General features: G+C 40.7%; 2 protein-coding genes across 3 annotated transcripts; one reads left to right on the top strand and one right to left on the bottom strand.

Annotated features, from left to right (window-relative positions):
* Nucleotides 1-3,480: 3,480 nt before the first annotated feature.
* On the top strand, nucleotides 3,481-12,079 carry LOC104456545 (transcriptional corepressor LEUNIG_HOMOLOG-like). 2 transcript variants are annotated; one of them, XM_039300977.1, is made up of 17 exons: nucleotides 3,481-3,809; nucleotides 4,204-4,274; nucleotides 4,796-4,893; nucleotides 5,012-5,121; nucleotides 5,204-5,499; nucleotides 5,600-5,675; nucleotides 5,778-5,910; nucleotides 7,204-7,253; nucleotides 7,351-7,614; nucleotides 8,526-8,738; nucleotides 9,003-9,144; nucleotides 9,230-9,339; nucleotides 9,695-9,844; nucleotides 10,328-10,483; nucleotides 10,565-10,681; nucleotides 10,794-10,991; nucleotides 11,620-12,079. In XM_039300977.1, the coding sequence occupies exons 2-17, from the start codon at nucleotides 4,243-4,245 to the stop codon at nucleotides 11,761-11,763; spliced, it is 2,289 nt and encodes a 762-aa protein (XP_039156911.1). In that variant the 5' UTR covers nucleotides 3,481-3,809; nucleotides 4,204-4,242; the 3' UTR covers nucleotides 11,764-12,079. The 2 variants fall into 2 exon arrangements, with proteins under 2 accessions (XP_039156911.1, XP_039156912.1); XM_039300978.1 differs by having other exon boundaries at nucleotides 3,483-3,809; nucleotides 5,802-5,910.
* Nucleotides 12,080-12,452: 373 nt separating this feature from the next.
* LOC104456544 (cytochrome b5) lies at nucleotides 12,453-14,704 on the bottom strand. Its single transcript, XM_010071355.3, has 3 exons — nucleotides 14,234-14,704; nucleotides 13,117-13,183; nucleotides 12,453-12,998 (listed from the first exon to the last, which is right to left on the bottom strand). Exons 1-3 carry the CDS (start codon nucleotides 14,318-14,320, stop codon nucleotides 12,748-12,750), a joined length of 405 nt encoding a protein of 134 aa, XP_010069657.1. The 5' UTR covers nucleotides 14,321-14,704; the 3' UTR covers nucleotides 12,453-12,747.
* Nucleotides 14,705-16,952: the final 2,248 nt, after the last annotated feature.

The following is a 16,952-nucleotide window of genomic DNA, read 5'->3' as shown; positions in this document are numbered from 1 at the left end:
AAACAAGTAATAAATCGTTAAAGAATTTATAATTGGATTGATTGAATTGAAAGTTTTAATATCGAATCGATCATCGTATAATAAGTCTATGAATTTTAAAAAAAAATTTCCCCCTCATATATATATCATCAATGCATTACAATTTAACATGTAAGCTTTTATCTATCACCAACAATTATATTCTTAGGAGCAATTGGTATCATGCTAATCAGTATATAGTACCGGTGATTATCCTTTCCATATGAAAAATGAGAAGTGAGAAGTTCGAATTTTCACATTTTCAGAAATTTGAGTAAAGACGATTAGTTTCAGATGTGAATTTCAATTTTCACACCCATCCTGTAGAGATGCATGGTGGGATAAGCTAATGGTTAAAATAGAATGGACAAAAAAAAAATTGTGTACGATGCATACTTTTTTACATAACAAATAATTATGTATTCCCAAGGCAACATACCTACCGTCACGTCGATTTATATTACCTCCTATGTTTTGCTTTTCAAAGGTTAGCGTCACCGTCACGATGGGAATTAATTAACCTGAAGATAGTTCGGCAGAAAGAAAAGAAGAAATTGCCATGTACTTAATTTTAATTTTGGTCCGTGGAATATATTATAGAGCCGGCCACGTAAGCAGGCGCACGCTTGCCCGAAAGCTGCGGTCCACCTCCTCGAACGCACAACCAAACCGTTTGACCGAGGTTTTTTCTCCCTGGAGCCGGCCCGAGACGCGAGTGCGCACGTCACCTTCGCTGCCCCCGGCCGCCACGTCAGCACGGCGCGGTCGGTCCGGCTCCCGAGGCGGTCCCGTCCCCGTCCCCGTCCCCGTCCGTCCTTCAGGTTTTGTATGGTGTGTACTGTGTAGCGTAGGCCTGGCGAGGGAGGAAAGCAGGCTCGGATCGATCCCGACGTGCTCGAGGTTGGGCAGGGGCGTTGACCGAAGGTGACCCTACAGGGCGCGTCCCCCGAAGCGGTCGTTTTCGTGCCCGAGCCTAGCTCCGTACCTGAACTCTCTCACGTGGGGAGGCGGCCCAGCTGGCGGCCCTTTGTTTGTCTTTCGATTTGTATTTAGGGAAAATCTTTTTTTTTTTTTTTGCCCTCCTTCATGCGTGACACGTGCACGGAAATCAGTGGTAGGACCTTCGGAGCTGTACGGAATCATGTGATTAGGTTATTTTCGGGTCATACCGCCCGACATATTATGCGTAGGCATCGCGTAGAAAGGGATATAAAGGTGCCACGTATGCCGTCTTTTTTTAAAGTAGATACACTTGTCCGTAATTATTCGTAATTTTTCACGGTAATTCCAACTTCCATTGAAAAAACACGCCTTCGACCCCACTCAACTTGATTGAAATATGTCTCTAATTTGAATTCGCGAATAAAGCTTGATTCAAATAGTTTTTCTTACCTAAATGGATTTTATAATTTTTATAGGTTTCTTAATGAAAAAAGATTCGGTGTTTTGGTACCTATTTATGGTTTTTTTTTGACCGAAACTCACGCACCGTACTGCACGGACGTCCGAAAGGCATGGGATAACGAAGAGTAAACCCCTGAGAGCAACACGTGCTAGCCACCAAAAGTCATGGTTGGCACCCTATTTCTGTTCCCAGGAACAGAAATTTCGTTTTTTGTTCCTGGGAACAAAAAAAACAAAACGTAACCCTTTTTGCTCTTTTCGTCCCGAACACAAAGAAAAATGCAAAACAAGAAACAAAAACTTTGTTTTTCTTTTTACACAAATCGAAACACTTTTTTCTTTTTCTTTTTCTCTTATTTTTTGTTCTTTCTTTTGGCTTGCCGCCATGGCCATGGCGATCCAGCGACGAGGGCCGGCGGCCTCGCCCGCCCATCGGCGAGGCCGAGGCTCGCTCGCCGCCGGGCGAGGTCGGCCTCGCCGGACTGTGTGAGCTCGCGACGGCCGTGGCGAGCTGATCTCGCCCGGAATCAATTCCTCATTTTGCGTTAGGGAGCTCGCCTGCTCGCCGCCTCGGCCTCGCTGGCGGTGGCCCGGCCGTGCCTCGCCCGCCGGGCGAGCTCGCCCTCTCGCCTTGGCTACCGGTGGGTAAGAAAAAATAGAAAAAATAGTTTATCCAAATTTATTTATGTTGATATGTAAGAAGTGGAGTTTTTTTTTTTTTTTAGATTGATTAGGAGGTGGCTTCTTCGTGAATTGCACTCTTAAGCAATTTAAGAGGAGCTTTTAGTGTTAGGTCAATAAATCTTGTAGTAGTAAGAAACATGCGTTACATTGATCAAAACACATAAATTTGATATTTTTTTTTGTTTCCTCATTTTATTTATTTTATCGTCTGATTGTTTATCTTCGTAATATACTCTCTCTATCACTTCTCTAACGAGTTTGGTTATTTTTATTACGATGCATTTGAGTTCTCATGCAAGATTATTTTTGTAAATTTGGATACTTTTAAATAATAAGTAGAAGCCGATTTGTTCCCTTTTTATTTTTATATTTGGTGTATTATCATTTTAAAATCTCATCGCTCTTAGACACGAAAATGTATATTATTATGCAGCCCATTTATATTTTGTGTTAAGTATTCAATGCGTGAATAACTAGAACTAACAGGCTGCTTCCATTTAAATAGAAGTGCATGCCATATAAACATCAATGGTTCATTGTCACCATCCCATCTAGCTAGAAAGGACCACATGCTCTCTTTGTCACGACCCCATGTCGGGAAATTTAATTATCAAAATGTACTAATAATTTAATATTAAGTATTTTGACTGTCCCATCAATTTGGTATATCTTAAATGAAAGATATTAATGGCAGATGAAATCAAAGCCCGCAATTCATGACATGTCACAATAGTATTAATTTGCGCGACACGAACAAGTCATAGACTAATACGCTATACAACACATACATGTCAAGTTGTCGTGTCCAAACTATTTTTTTTGATGGGCTGGATTCAAACTATCTCCACGAATAGTTGAACCAACAACACGAATAACCGACATAAATACGATTCACAAACATGCGTACCCCCTTACGTGTACACAAAAAGTCAACACTTAAAAGATTAAGCAAAACCATTGTTATTACTAAATATTTGAAAAATAAAAAATAGAAAGAAACTATCGAAAAAAAAAAGAAAAGATGGAGATCTCTTAAAAAAAATTTCATGTGCTTTCTACTCACGGACATATATTTCAGAAAATTCAGCGCCGAGATATTGAGATGGACGGCTCCCCGTTCCAGCGTGGCACTGAAATTCCAATATCTCGTCTCATCTCATATCATATTATGATATTAGTTAGGCAACGACACGTCACGTGACTCGGCACCGGACCTGGAGGCTCGGTCGGGCCGAGGCTGAGGCTCGGCAAGCGAAAAGGAAAAGAGAGGGAGGGGGAGCTAAGAAAAATCTCCCCCACATGACCCTGACTCCTCGCTGGATTCCTTCCCACTTTTTTCGCTTTCGCTGTTTTAAAGCTTCCCGGTCCAGCTCTCCTCCCTCCTCACTCCAACGAACCAACGATCCTTCCCTTCTCCCTCTCCCTCTCCCTCGCTCGCCCGTCGCCGCCGTCGCCGCCGTCGCCGTCGCCGTCGGACGCCCGTTCGCCGGAGAATTCCCGGCGCTCCGATCGCTTCCGCGGGTGCGAGGCCGGCCGGCCGGTCGCGTCGGTGTTCGCTTCGGTCCCGTTGAATTGCGGCCGGGGGCTCGGCTTGGTCTCGAGCCGATTGCCGCGGCGCTCGGCGGTCTTCTTTCGGCCGGAGATCGCGCCGCGCTGATGGTGGCGCGCGGCGCTGGTGCGTGGAGACTCTGACCCTGAGGGAGGTGAGGTTTCTCGAGTTTCGGTTCTGCTGGTGATTGTCGGAGGTTGCTTGTGTGGTTGGACTGTGCGTCCGTTTGACTGCGTGGGGGGAGGAGTGTTTGGATTGCTTAGTGACGGAGTTGCTTCGCTTGAGGCGGTGTGAGGTTTAGATTCTCGGAATTCTGAGGGTTCTCGTCAACGACGTAAAGTCTACGGGGATGTTCCTTTTCGTAGTTTGTGACTGTCGTGAAGCACTTTGAATGTTGAGCCTTTGTGTTCTGCTCGCTTGTGTGGAGGGGAGGAGGGGACGCATGAAATTTGCTTCCTTTAGCAGCGGGAATGGAGTTAAACTAAATTTCTTTTTTCCTGATATGTTTATAAATTTTGAAATACTCAACTTTCTGAAGTTGATTGCAGATATCCGTTGTTTCCATCTGCTGAAGTTCAAGTGCTATTATGGCGCAAAGTAACTGGGAAGCCGATAAAATGTAAGTTTTTGCTTATAGTGTTATTTAATTCTGTTGAACTGAAAGGTGGTGGCCATGAAACCAAAGGACTGGACGATGTTGCAAAGAGTCAAGAGGAGCAACATTAAGCTGTCATTGTTGCAGCGCTCACTGTTGAATGCAATTCATTAACAAGTCACTCCCTATATATAGTTGCTAATGGCAGTTTGCATCGAATACCTGCTCAGAGCTGACTCAATCACAAGTTTTCTGGACAATTTTAAAGAGAGGAGGGTGGGGGTGGGGGTGGGGGGTGTGGGGGGGAGGAGGGAGGTCATTAAATTTTCTTCCATACTCTGTTTCGGTTCGGTCTTGCACTTTTCTTCCATCAGGCTTGATGTACATGTACACGATTACTTTGTTCATTAAATTTTCTTCTATAAGGGAGCACTTTGTTGATGAGCACTCCGTTTCAGGCTTTATGTGTACATACATGATTGCTTTGTTCATTAAATTTTCTTCTATAAACACTCTGTTTCGGTCTTGCACTTTTCTTCCTTCAGGCTTGATGTATACATACACGATTATATGTTGAAGAGAAAATTGCACGCATCTGCTAAAGCTTTTATGACTGAAGGGAAAGTTGCCACTGAACCAGTAGGTAATTCTTTATTCTTTGAAGTCTAACTTGCGTATTTTCATCTGTGGCCAAGGTGATATATGATCTCTCAAAATCATGGTCTACTTTGTGTTAATTACTTAGCTTTTCAAATGTGTAGCTATTGATGCACCGGGAGGATTTCTCTTTGAGTGGTGGTCTGTCTTCTGGGACATATTCATTGCAAGGACAAATGCCAAGCATTCTGATGCTGCTGCAGCTTACATAGAGGTTTGTCGTTGGTCAACATTTTCCGTTCATCCATGGGTCGGTATTCCCTGAAGATGCAGAGTATTTGGTTTGTGAAATTCAGGTACAGCAAGTAAAGGCTAGGGAGCAACAACAGCTTCAAATGCAGCATTTACAACTTGTGCAGCAGAGAAATGCACAGCTACAGCGGAGGGATCCTAATCATCCCACTCTTGGTGGTTCTCTCAACAATGCACACTCTGAAGGAATGATGGGGCAGGCATCACCAAGTCTGTTGGCCATGAAGATGATGTACGGGGAACGCATGAAACACCCTCATGCGATGGATTTAGAAACTTCTCCAGCTATGATTGATGCCAATAGAATGGCCCATATGAAAGCAGCAACAGATCGTCAAGGGTAAAGAGGACTTGCGTAGCTTTGTACATGAACCTAATATCTTCTCTCCTAATAGATAAAAATTGAACAGCTGACTTTTCTTAATCTTTTATCTACTCAGCCAGTTGATTCAAGCTAATACTGTGACCATGCCATCATCTTTGCAGCAAACGGCACCACAATCTACCCTCGCTACCGTATGAACTATCTTGAAATGCATCATCTTTTTTGTCCATCCTTTTTTTTCAATTAGTTTGGTTGTAACAGGTTGGATCTTGGAATACTTTATAATTCTCCAGTTATGCAATCAATGGAGCTTGCAGGATGTCAAAAGTGAAATTAACGTGGGTGCAACTCAAAAGTCTTCAGCCATGGATCCTTCATCTATATATGGACAACTTCTACAATCAAAATCGAGTCCTGTTCCTTCAGGTATGTTCCTTGGCCTAGTTAATGGTGCCTTTGAACATGAGAAATCTCTTTTTGCTTAAAAAAAAAAAGAAACTTCAATAATTATTACAGCACAATCTTCTGGGACCCAGACGTAGTTCTATAAAATTTTGTTGCATAATTGTGTGCTACAGAATCTCCTTCAGAAATAGAATTACAGACTCAAAGCTCTTCCTTGCTCGTAATTATATGGTAGTGATAAGCAAGCAGTACTTGAACATTGGTTCCCGCTAAGCGGAAGGGACCATTTCCTCAAATCTTGGACATTCATTGATAATAGCTGCAGACTGCATCTTTAACCTACTATGCCTTTTGCATGGATGCATTACTCCTATCATTTGAAAGCAGCTATACTTTTGAACTACCAACTTTGGAGTATGCACAGAACTGAGAGCTTCATCTAATTGACTTATCCAGATTTTTACATCTGGCTCTGGCTATATACATGCTATCTTGCATCTATTGGTGGGAGTCCACTGTGGTTATATTATGTAGCCCATGGTCTACTTTTGCTTTCCGGCCGTCTTGAGCATGGTTTATTGTAATGCCTTTTCTTTTGGAATAATAGTATAGGTTGTAATGCTTTTGGCTGAATTTGGAATTCTCATGAGAGAAAAGAATAAGAAATCTCGGGGACTGAGTCCTGGTGGTGGATGGCAGCTTATAGAAGAATTGCTAAGTCTGTTGTTAGTTATGATCTGGTTTAAGAATGAATTCTCAGTAGTTATGAGATTGCATGTTCCTTAACGTTTCTTGCTTTTGCTCTCAAGTTCAACTTTTGTTCCCATATAGTACTATGAAACATTTTATGTTTACCTTTTTTCTATGTTTGGGAGCTTGTGGAATAGAATTTGGAGAGAAAATGCCTGAAATTTAAAATTTTCTGTCCATTTTTTTTCCTGTAAATTTTCTCTTAAAATCTCTCTTATTTTCCACTATCATTTTCATTCCCCTCTTTCTCCTCCCTTTTCCAAACAGAATCGTAAAGAACAAGTCCTTAAACACCTGTGTACTGGTAGTGTCTGCTAGCAGATTGTTTTATTTTTTATGCCAAATGTGATATTTGCTTTTGTAGAAGGTCCAATAACGATTTTTCCCCTTTTGTTGAGTAGATTCAGTAATAGTTACTTCCTAAAATGTAATTTTTGAGATCACCTAATTGGGTTGTAGTTGGCATTTTTAGATGAAAATTGATGGAGATTGGGTGCATCTATGTGAGATTTATCATACTAGGATTTTGTTTTGTCTCATAGTGATTTTAAATTTGTTTTTCAGGATTAAATCAAGGGCTAACTGGCCTTCCTCTGAAAGGTTGGCCTTTAACCGTAAGTCTTACAGTTTCCCAGTCCAAGAGTATCTTTTTCCAACCATTCTTCTTTCTATAAGTTTCACCTTAACCTAGGAATCTACCGCAATTTATAGGGACTTGATCAAATACGGTCAAATGTTGGTGGTCAAATGCAGAAATCTGCCCAGCCAAACCAAAATCAGTTTCTCTTGACATCACAACAGCAGCCCCAGGCACAACCTCAGGCACAAAGTGGTCTTGGGAATTCAAATACCTTAAGTGACATGGATTCCCGGCGGTTTGGTGGACTGCCTAGAGGTGGCTCAAATGGAAAAGATAATCAATCCACAAAAAATGATGGATCTACAAGCTTTCCAGTGCGATCAAGTTCGCCAAAGGTAATCTTTCTTATTATATAGAGTGCAATCTAGTTTGCCACATCATCTTCTGGTCGTTCAGAAAATTTTAAATGCTTATGTCAGTGGTAAGTCCTCTTGTGAAAGCTTGCTGAATAAGTTGGACTTTTTACACCAAAATACTAATATATGAAACTACATTACGCAATGTTTTAGATGCTTACAATTACACAGTTCTTGCCCTAGGCAGCCAATAACTCAAGGCATAAATTAAGAGGTGTTTTTATATGAATATTTATCAGTGAATATGACATGCTATAATTCTTGTAGGTTTTTTCTTTCTGTAGAGGGATTTCATCAAAACTTAATGCAGAGCAAGATATTAGGTGAAATTTTTCTAGATTCCAGTATCTAAAGGTCCATAACTTCTTGAAGACAACGATGGAGTAAACATTTACATATCACAGACGCTCTAATAGTAAATACTTTCTTCATTCCCATGACTTAGGACCACAATGCCTATTATTTTAGGATCGTTTTTCTAACATCTCCAAAAATAGCTTTTTCTGGAATTCCTTGCCTAGTTCCATGCCTTCTTGTGAATATTGATCTGTTACCACACTTTGATTTGATCAATGGGCGTTTGAATATGAGCTTTTCAGTTCTCTTCTCTTTTTCCCTCCATGTATCTTACTATGCATGTGTCTCTTTATGTTTGTGTCTGTGTTGTCATTTTGAACGCAATGTCTTTTAGATGCAGTGGCAGCAACTGCAACTGGTTGTTCTTAGTGCGCCAGATTTGTGACTGCCTCTGTGATTTTCTTTTTAAATCTGAAACCTGAACTTCTCATTCGGGGCATAGTAGTGTTTCAATTCTCAGGACAAAATATTGAGAGATCTCCAGCGTCCATATAAGTTTGAAAATCATCAACCTTGTCATTTACACAATGCAGAATAGGAAAAGAAAACAAAATTCATCTTCAGGGGCTGCTAACAGCACTGGCACAGGACCGTGTCCTTCACCAAGCTCTCCACCATCGACTCACACACCTGGTGATGGAGTAAATACAGCAAGCAGTCTACAGTGCACTAATGGTGCTGCAAAAAGCATGACCATTCATGCCCCTGAGGGGAGTGGAGGTCCTGCATCCTCAACAAACCTACTGGTATGACTTAAAAATTGTTCACATCATAATGACCTAGACAATCTGAGCAACAAATCATTTTAAAGTACTAAATTTGCATTTAGTAAGGTGATATTCTTTTGTCAATTGGTACCGTTTGAGTGTATTTATTTCTTTTAAGGCTCTTGAGTGAGCAAACTCTAGAAGTGTATGTTCGACATCGATGTTCTTTGTAATCAGATTCTGGATTGGAGAATATCTCCATAAGGAACTTAGGATATATGTAAAAGTTATCTCTTTCTGCAGGAAGATGCGGAACGTTTTGGAGATGTTGGGTCTTTGGATGATAATGTGGAATCTCTTCTGTCACATGAGAGCGGAGACGGAAGTAATGTTTATGGAACAGTAAAGCTGAGCCCTCCTGAGCCTCAGAAAGAGTCCTCTAAGAGTAATTGACTGGCATTTCCTTTTTATGTGATAAGTCCTAGTGATCTTTTGTATTCTTACTCCAGCCATGTCATTCTCTAATGCAGGTTTCACTTTTGCTGAAGTTGGTTGTATAAGAACAAGAAATAGCAAAATCACATGCTGTCATTTCTCTTCAGATGGAAAGTTACTCGCTAGTGGTGGTCATGACAAGAAGGTACAAATAATGGAAGCATGGACTGGAATTCTTTGTTTGGGGAAGCTGTTTCTCTAATGAACATTTGTCCCGCTGATGGTAGCCTTTACATAGATGGTTACATTTCCATCTCTTCAAAAAAAAAAAAAAAAAAAAAAAAAAAAAAAAAAAAAATTCCAAGGACAATTTCTTCTAGGCAACCCGACCTATATCACATGTTTTTTTTTTTTTTTTTTTTTTTTGGTGCAATAGATTTTCTCTCTTCACCTTTGCACATCTATTGTCACCATTATAGGAGCAATAAAATAGAACATGACAATGAGCAAATCAACTGGCAAAGTTTTATGGTATTCTAAAGTCTTTGGGTTTCTTTTAGGTGGTCATTTGGAACATGAATACGCTTCTAACGGTGAGCACGCCTGAGGAGCACAAATCAGTTATAACCGATATTCGCTTTAGACCAAATTCGTCTCAACTTGCGACAGCTTCAGTTGATAAATCCGTGCGACTTTGGGATGCTGCACGTGTAATTCTTTCTTCCCTATTTCCTTAAGCTCCATCATTATTATGTACGATTGTATGCTCAGTGCATGTGGTTTCAGTTTGAAAGCCTTTGTTTATCTTACCACACAGCTCCTGTACTCAGGTTCGAATAAGTGACTTATTGCACTTCAATTTTGGTGATTTTGATCTGTGTACTTTCTGCATCAGTAAAGGCAGCTTCCATCCAAATTTCTCTTATAGTTTTTTACGGAAGTATATCCTATGTGGTAGTCCCACAGAGGATTTAACCTGCTTCCCTTAGAATCCAATGAAGTTGGGACAGAATAACTATTTTCAGTTACATGGAAAGTAACCAAAATCACCAAAATCAAAGTACAAGAGGTCACTTACTGAAACACAATGGGTATAAAAATTTTTGCCCTCTTCTTTTGGTGAAAATTGATATGTGATGAAATTTTGCTAAATGTTGACTAATGCAGTTTTCTCATCTTATGTGTTGTTGCAGCCAAATATTTGTGTGGAGGCTTATACTTCCCATAGTTCACCAGTTATGTCACTCGATTTCCACCCAAATAAGACCGACCTCTTATGTTTCTGTGATAGTGACAATGAAATCCGCTATTGGAGCGTCAATCCATTCTCATGCAAACGAATATCCAAGGTTGGTTCCGAGTTTTGTATTCATGTAATTCTTAGATGCCTTAGATAATCATTACATTGTGTGCTTTATTTGTTGATGTAGGGAGGCACCGCACAAGTAAGATTTCAGCCAAGAGTTGGACAGCTACTGGCAGCAGCATCAGACAAAGTCGTAACCATCTTTGACGTCGAAACTGACCGGCAAATTCGCTCATTGCAGGTACATATTGGTGATCATAATGAAATGCAGTGATGGTGAAATTATCTGAATTTATAACCATTGAAGCACATTCTGAATAAAGCAATCTTGCCATGTTTGACTTCAATCCCAGGGACATCCTGATTTGGTAAACTATATCAGCTGGGATGCAAGTGGAGATCGCTTGGCATCTGTCAGTCAGAACCTGGTAAAGATTTGGTCCTTGACTAGAGGAGAGTGCATCCAGGAGCTGAGCTCAATAGAAAACCAATTCCACTCCTGTGTATTTCATCCCAGCTACCCCAATCTCTTGGTGATTGGTGGATTCTCGGTAGTATATCTATCTTGTGTTAAATTTCTCAGTCTATATCCAGCAGCTCATTTGCTTTCGATGGACTAGGGTGGATGAAGTCTGATAGATCATGTTCTTAAATATACGTCCAAGATAATGCGCTTAAATTTATAATGTAGATAGTATGCTTTAGTGTGAATGAGAGTTTGGCATGGTAGTGGTTCATCTTATGAACATCCATCTAGTTTTCGGTTATTTCTTACCTTCACTCTCCTGTACTTCCCCCCCCCGGAAAAAAAAAAAAAAAAAAGAGGGAAAAGATGGTGCATACTAATTGAAACCATCCTTGTCCATCTTGAGTTGCAGCTTTACCAATTCTGGCAATCTCAGTTCTCACGGAGAGCTAAATTTTAATACCAGTTAATCACATCATTTCAACTGTTCATTTCATTTAATCGCCATCTCTGTTTTTGTCTTCATGAGTATACCAAATCATTCAGTGTGAACTACTGACCATAATAAAAATGATAATTAGGGTGAGCCATTAGCATGTTCTGTGCCTCATGACTCTGCATCAACGTAGTCGCAAAGCATATACCTCAGGTTAACTTAGAAGCCAAGAATAGAAATTGTGATTTGTGGCTGACTGATTCAAATTTATGTGCAGTCCTTGGAGCTGTGGAACATAGCTGAGAACAAGAAATTGTCTGTTCGAGCGCATGAGAATATTATCTCAGCTTTGGCACAGTCGCCTGTGACTGGAATGGTTGCCTCTGCGAGTCACGACTGCTCTGTCAAGATATGGAAGTAGAGTCCAAAGTGTTGCTGCTTCTGATTTACCAGAATGAAAAATTCCACGTTGTGGAAGATGCATAGCCATTAACACAGCGAGGGTGGGAAGTTGTAACGTGTTGAGTTGCTTTTGAGGTTATGTTACAAAAATAGTCTATTGATCTCTATCTCGTTCTGTAGAAAATGACTCTTGACGAAAAGTGAAGGTTTGGAGGGCTATGCTGTAGCTTGTCCCCAGCTTGATCTAGAAGCAACTATACTCCCTCATTTGTATAGAATCGAAATAGATTGACCTAGTGTGTATAAATCAGAAGTTTAGGATCGTTTGCCTTTTATTTTCTCCATCATTTTCTTCTAAGTTTTGGCAGGTAATGACGCATAAATAAGGATATCTCTTTTGCTGGTTCCAAGTTAGTCCCAATTTAGGTTTATTAGTACATCTCCATCTGTCGTCCGCGGATCCCATTATCAAGAAACGCTTCCACAGGATATCACGTGACAGCGCACAAATAGTTTTCGCACGAGAGTTCAGTCCCTCTATGCCGGTAACTTTTATTATCGAATTACCCACTTTTGGATTCATCGAGTTCTGGTCAGAAGGACCATAGAAAAAAATCCAGCAGCAAGCAGGAACCGTGCGATGCAAGAAATCTATGTGTATCCAAAGAGCAGGAATCTCTTTTGGATCATGACCAGAACGTAATAAGATTTCACCCATAAGGTTTCACTCGTACGCTCCTACGCATGGGGCTTGATCAAGTCTCTGAATATATCACCAGCTTTCACAAAGCCAGTGCAGGGCGAAAAGATCTTTCAAACAAGCGGTACCAAGGAACAGACCAATAAGCTCCTGACAGGAGATAACCAACGAGGAGCATGATGACAATGAAATTATGAAAACACCAGATGTCTTACATCAACCGAAAGCACACGAATCCAAGTTCGAAGAGAGCAAGCGACTTTCTGTAAGAATCTTTTCCAATTTGGCCGTAGGCTGTCATCTTCAAGCAGATTTTGTGTAGAAGCGAACGCCAAAAGCCAATCCCAATATCAGCAAGGGGACCAAAAACTGCAGTAGCTTAATGACGAACTCTGGAGTTTTGTCAGGGTTGTATTGAGGCTGCTTCGGAGGAGTGTACTTGGTCCTAGCAGGAATCGTCGATGCATCAATCTCGCCAACATAGAAATCATCCATCATTGCTCTGGCACTGCTACTATGACCCACATCCTCGAAATCATCAGTCGCATCCTTCCCTGTGAAAAGGTACAGACAATGATCAACAAGACCGTTGACCTAATGGACTGTTGATCAAAACAATTTAAAGGATAAAGGAAATATTCCAAGTCTGGATTTCGTTAACATCTTTGTTACCTGTGGAGGAGAGCAAGACCTCGTCACCACCAGGATGATCTTCCATAAATTTAGTCACATCATAGACCTATTCCAACAATTTCGCAGGTGTTTGAGCTCCCAAAGCCATCCAAAAAGTTTACTTTTAATGATTGTCGTTGGTCAATCGATAGGAAAGAGCTCAAATGATACCAACATGCTTAGTCAAATTACAAGCTCCCATTATCATACATTCAACACAGAAACTGGCACAGACTTTCTACACCGTTAGATTCACATACAAATGGCTGAACAGCCAGGTGAGGACTGCTTGCACATTATCTGCAGCCCCAGATGAATGCATAAGGTACACGTATCCAGCTCTATCAGAATATGGTGTGAGAACAACCAAAGATGAACGAATAGACAGGCACATGTGCCCTTCTCTGAGCACCCAAAGATTGATACCCGCAATAGAGGCTGACACAGACCACTCTCAGATGTTTTCAACATCAGAAACAGCTCAAATTTATCAAGGAAACTTGTCCTAAAGCCATGGTTGTGATACTGTAAAGACATGGTGAGGTCTTAAACTTCGAGAGGGCCAAATAACTTTAAGATCAGTAGTTGTATTAGCATTCCGCCCGTGAGACTAATATGACAGATAGTGACACCCTTATGCCAAGCAAATGGAAAGTTGTAGAATCTGTTTCGTGTAAAACAATCACTAGTCCGATAGCATTAATTATGAAGCCTAAAACACAAAAGGCATGGCATTCGCGCATCAAATCCACCGTCACAGGACAAGTAGGAAGTAAAAGCAACTAATGTGCCAGTGCGGTGAATAAGCTTGTCCTTCTCCCAAAGGTTTATGCTGCACATCGATAGACCTTCCAGATAAATTAGATGTTGCCCATATTTCAACAAAACAAAGCTGATCCACTATCATGACAGAAACATAACAGTATGAAACCAGAACCAACGAGAAGAACACCCATCTTCCACCAAAAGGGTAATCAAGAAGATCCCACCGAATCATCCCGACACACCAAGATTCACTCTTAGATCTAGCCACGCCTAAACGAAACCATTCAAAACAAACGAACAAAACCCATCGAACAGAAAAAGAAGAACGACCACGATCATCAATCCGACGCACCTTGCCATCGATGACAAGCCAACAGTCCTTGGACGTGTTGTGCTCGGAAACCTGAGCCAAAGTGTACACCTTGCCCTCTCCCCCCATCTCGCTCTTTCGCTTCCACCCAGAGGGAGGGAGACAAAAAGCAAGTAAATTCGCAAAAGGGTCGAAAGAAAGATCTTGAATCGACCCTGCCCCTCCCTTTTCCCCTTATGAGCGGGGAACCAAAAGCAGAGGTGGAAAAACTCGGGACCCAACAGCCAAAAATGGGTTGGGGGGGCTTCCTCGCTTCAGGTCAATGGCAGATTTTCGGATGGCGATCGGGTGTTGTTGGGGTTGGTGGAGGGGAAGAAGGGCCTCTCGTCCTCAACTACCCACCAAATCAGGAGCTCATATTTTCGGAGAAAAGGATCAAGGAACTTGGTTCCTGTACTAAATTTAACCCTGGGTCATAAAATTTTGGACAGATTCACGTGGGATTCTCCTCGTGAGATCCGCAGGTTCGATGCTCGCCCCCGGTTTTGGCGTCTCTTTGGTGATCTTATTCTGGTCGTCAGAATCTCGTGCTGGACCGCTCGGTCTCGGTAGCGCGATCTTGACACGCTCGATTTGGACATTTCTTAATGCCAGCTTTTGAATATTTCGTTGATGAAAAGTTGGGGTTAGGCTAGAAATATTTCTTTTTTATGGTTTGATGTCACAGTCTGAGGTGACGACTGATCCACCTCCCGGGCCCTCTTGACAGTGATAGGAAAAGTCAGATTTTCGCAAGCCGGCTTGTGTTCGTCACGTTAAGAGGTGCATTTGGTTCAATATTTTAAAAATCTATTAGAAAATATCAAGTAATTTAGAGTAAAGGACTTTAGTCAAATACAAAGATCGTTTGGTAAATTATACTTTAAAAATTTTTTTAAGAAAAATGCAATTTGGTAGATAACACATTTGAAAAGCCCTTTGCGTGACTAATATTAGTTTTTTTTTTTTTTAAATTTCATTTGTTTAAAATTGAAAAAATAATGTATACAACTTTTTAAATATAAATTTTGACAATAATACTAACAAAATCAAATACATATATAATTTAAAAAAACGAAACCCTTCATCGGAATTTTATAATTTTTATTTGCTTGAAATTGAAAAGAAAATAATGTATGCAACTTTTTAAATATAAATTTTGATAATAATGCTAAAAAAAAAAATACATATATAATTTTTTAAAAAGAAAAAGATCAAATCCTTTGTTGGAAATTTTTTAATTTTTTAATTTTTAAATTGAAAAAATAATGTATGCAACTTTTAAATATAAAATTTGACAATAATGCTAAAAATCAAATATATAAATAATTTTTTAAAATACCAAAATATTTTTAAATTTTTAGCATTTATGTAAATTTGATTTTTTTAGCATTATTTTGGCATTTAAAAAATAATAACAATGACAAAATAAGAAATTTAAAGAATGAGTGATGATAATTTTGGAAAAAAAATAAATAAATTTCAGCATTTGGTCAAATGCTGAAAGCTTAAAGCTAATTCTTATTAGCATTGGGCTTTCAACATTCTCAATGCTGACTTTCACTTGGAAGTTACTTCAAAATGATTGCCAAACAGTCTAGCATTTTCCTAATAAGCTTTGGAGGCTGAAAGTCCTTTGGAAATGTTGAACCAAACGCACTCTAAATCCTTACCCGAATCCGATCTTGAATTACCATGCATTTCGAATTTTCTTTAGAATCGTTCACGCTTGGATGGATCGATCTATGCTCTAATTGGGTAAGCTAGAGGTCAAAGGGAGGAAAGGATTACCCAGGTCCACCCGTTTCGGGCTTTAGGTTGATTGACCTAGGCCCATTAATTGGACCATTCTGTCGGCAATCCTATCTGCATTAAAGAGATGTAAGCTCGTATAATCAATGGGCAATTGGGTTCCGTAGCGGAAGAAGAACATAGTTCAATTTTCTCTTGGCTCGAGACCTTGAAAAGAGTCCCGGATCGACCTTGATTTTCTCCAGCGCTCCACTGGCAGGGAAGTAGAGGTATGCATAAGAATTGGAATTCGCCCAAAACCGGTGGTTCTTGAGGGAACCGGTGGGTACCGGTCTGGTTCCCGGTTCCATGGGCGGATTCATCCACCCGCCGCCCGGACCGGACCGATTAATTTTTAATATTAAAAAAATTAATTACTAATTAACAAACCTAGCATCAAAAGGCAAGCATGAACCCCTCAACAAAACACCCAGCAAATGGAGACGTCCAAAAACCAGAAGTTAATATGTCCAAAATGGGCAGTTAGTGGGAAAAAGTCAAAAGGCCAGCACGCGAAGAAGCAGACTTGCAGGAGGAGGAGAAGAAGAAACCCAAGCACTCCCTTGGGCTAGGGTTCGCGAGGAAACCCTCGATAGCAGCCGTCCATCTCTTTCTTTATTCAGCCCTTCAAAAAATCACCATCGCCCTTAACAGTAGCCGTTCGTCCGTCCGCTCACCACTTTCTCTACTTGGCGCTCCTGAAAATCGCCATCACCCTTGACAACAGCCGTCCATCCGTATGTCTGATTATTGTGAGACTAGATCCATGTAACAAATATGTGGATCCCAATTCCAATTTTTTGGAACTGGTTCCTTAGCAGACGATTCCCGATTTTAGGTCGGGAATCGTCGGACCATGCACACCCCTACAGGGAAGGGCAGTCGGCATTCGGCCCTGCGATCGAGCCTCCGATTTCATTACCAGAAAAAC

Source organism: Eucalyptus grandis, chromosome 8 (assembly GCF_016545825.1).
Source record: "Eucalyptus grandis isolate ANBG69807.140 chromosome 8, ASM1654582v1, whole genome shotgun sequence".
In the NCBI taxonomy this organism is placed as follows: Eukaryota; Viridiplantae; Streptophyta; class Magnoliopsida; order Myrtales; family Myrtaceae; genus Eucalyptus; species Eucalyptus grandis.
This window is presented reverse-complemented; position numbering and strand designations above follow the sequence as displayed.

Excerpts from the sequence above, each read along its gene's own strand:
- LOC104456544 (XM_010071355.3), bottom strand. The coding sequence starts at position 14,320 with ATGGGGGGAGAGGGCAAGGTGTACACTTTGGCTCAGGTTTCCGAGCAC. Across the intron at positions 13,184-14,233 it reads GGCTTGTCATCGATGGCAAG|GTCTATGATGTGACTAAATT; the intron begins GTGCGTCGGATT and ends TTGTTGGAATAG. Across the intron at positions 12,999-13,116 it reads GGTCTTGCTCTCCTCCACAG|GGAAGGATGCGACTGATGAT; the intron begins GTAACAAAGATG and ends ACCTTTTCACAG.
- LOC104456545 (XM_039300977.1), top strand. The coding sequence starts at position 4,243 with ATGGCGCAAAGTAACTGGGAAGCCGATAAAAT. Across the intron at positions 4,275-4,795 it reads AACTGGGAAGCCGATAAAAT|GCTTGATGTATACATACACG; the intron begins GTAAGTTTTTGC and ends TTCTTCCTTCAG. Across the intron at positions 7,254-7,350 it reads TGAAAGGTTGGCCTTTAACC|GGACTTGATCAAATACGGTC; the intron begins GTAAGTCTTACA and ends CGCAATTTATAG.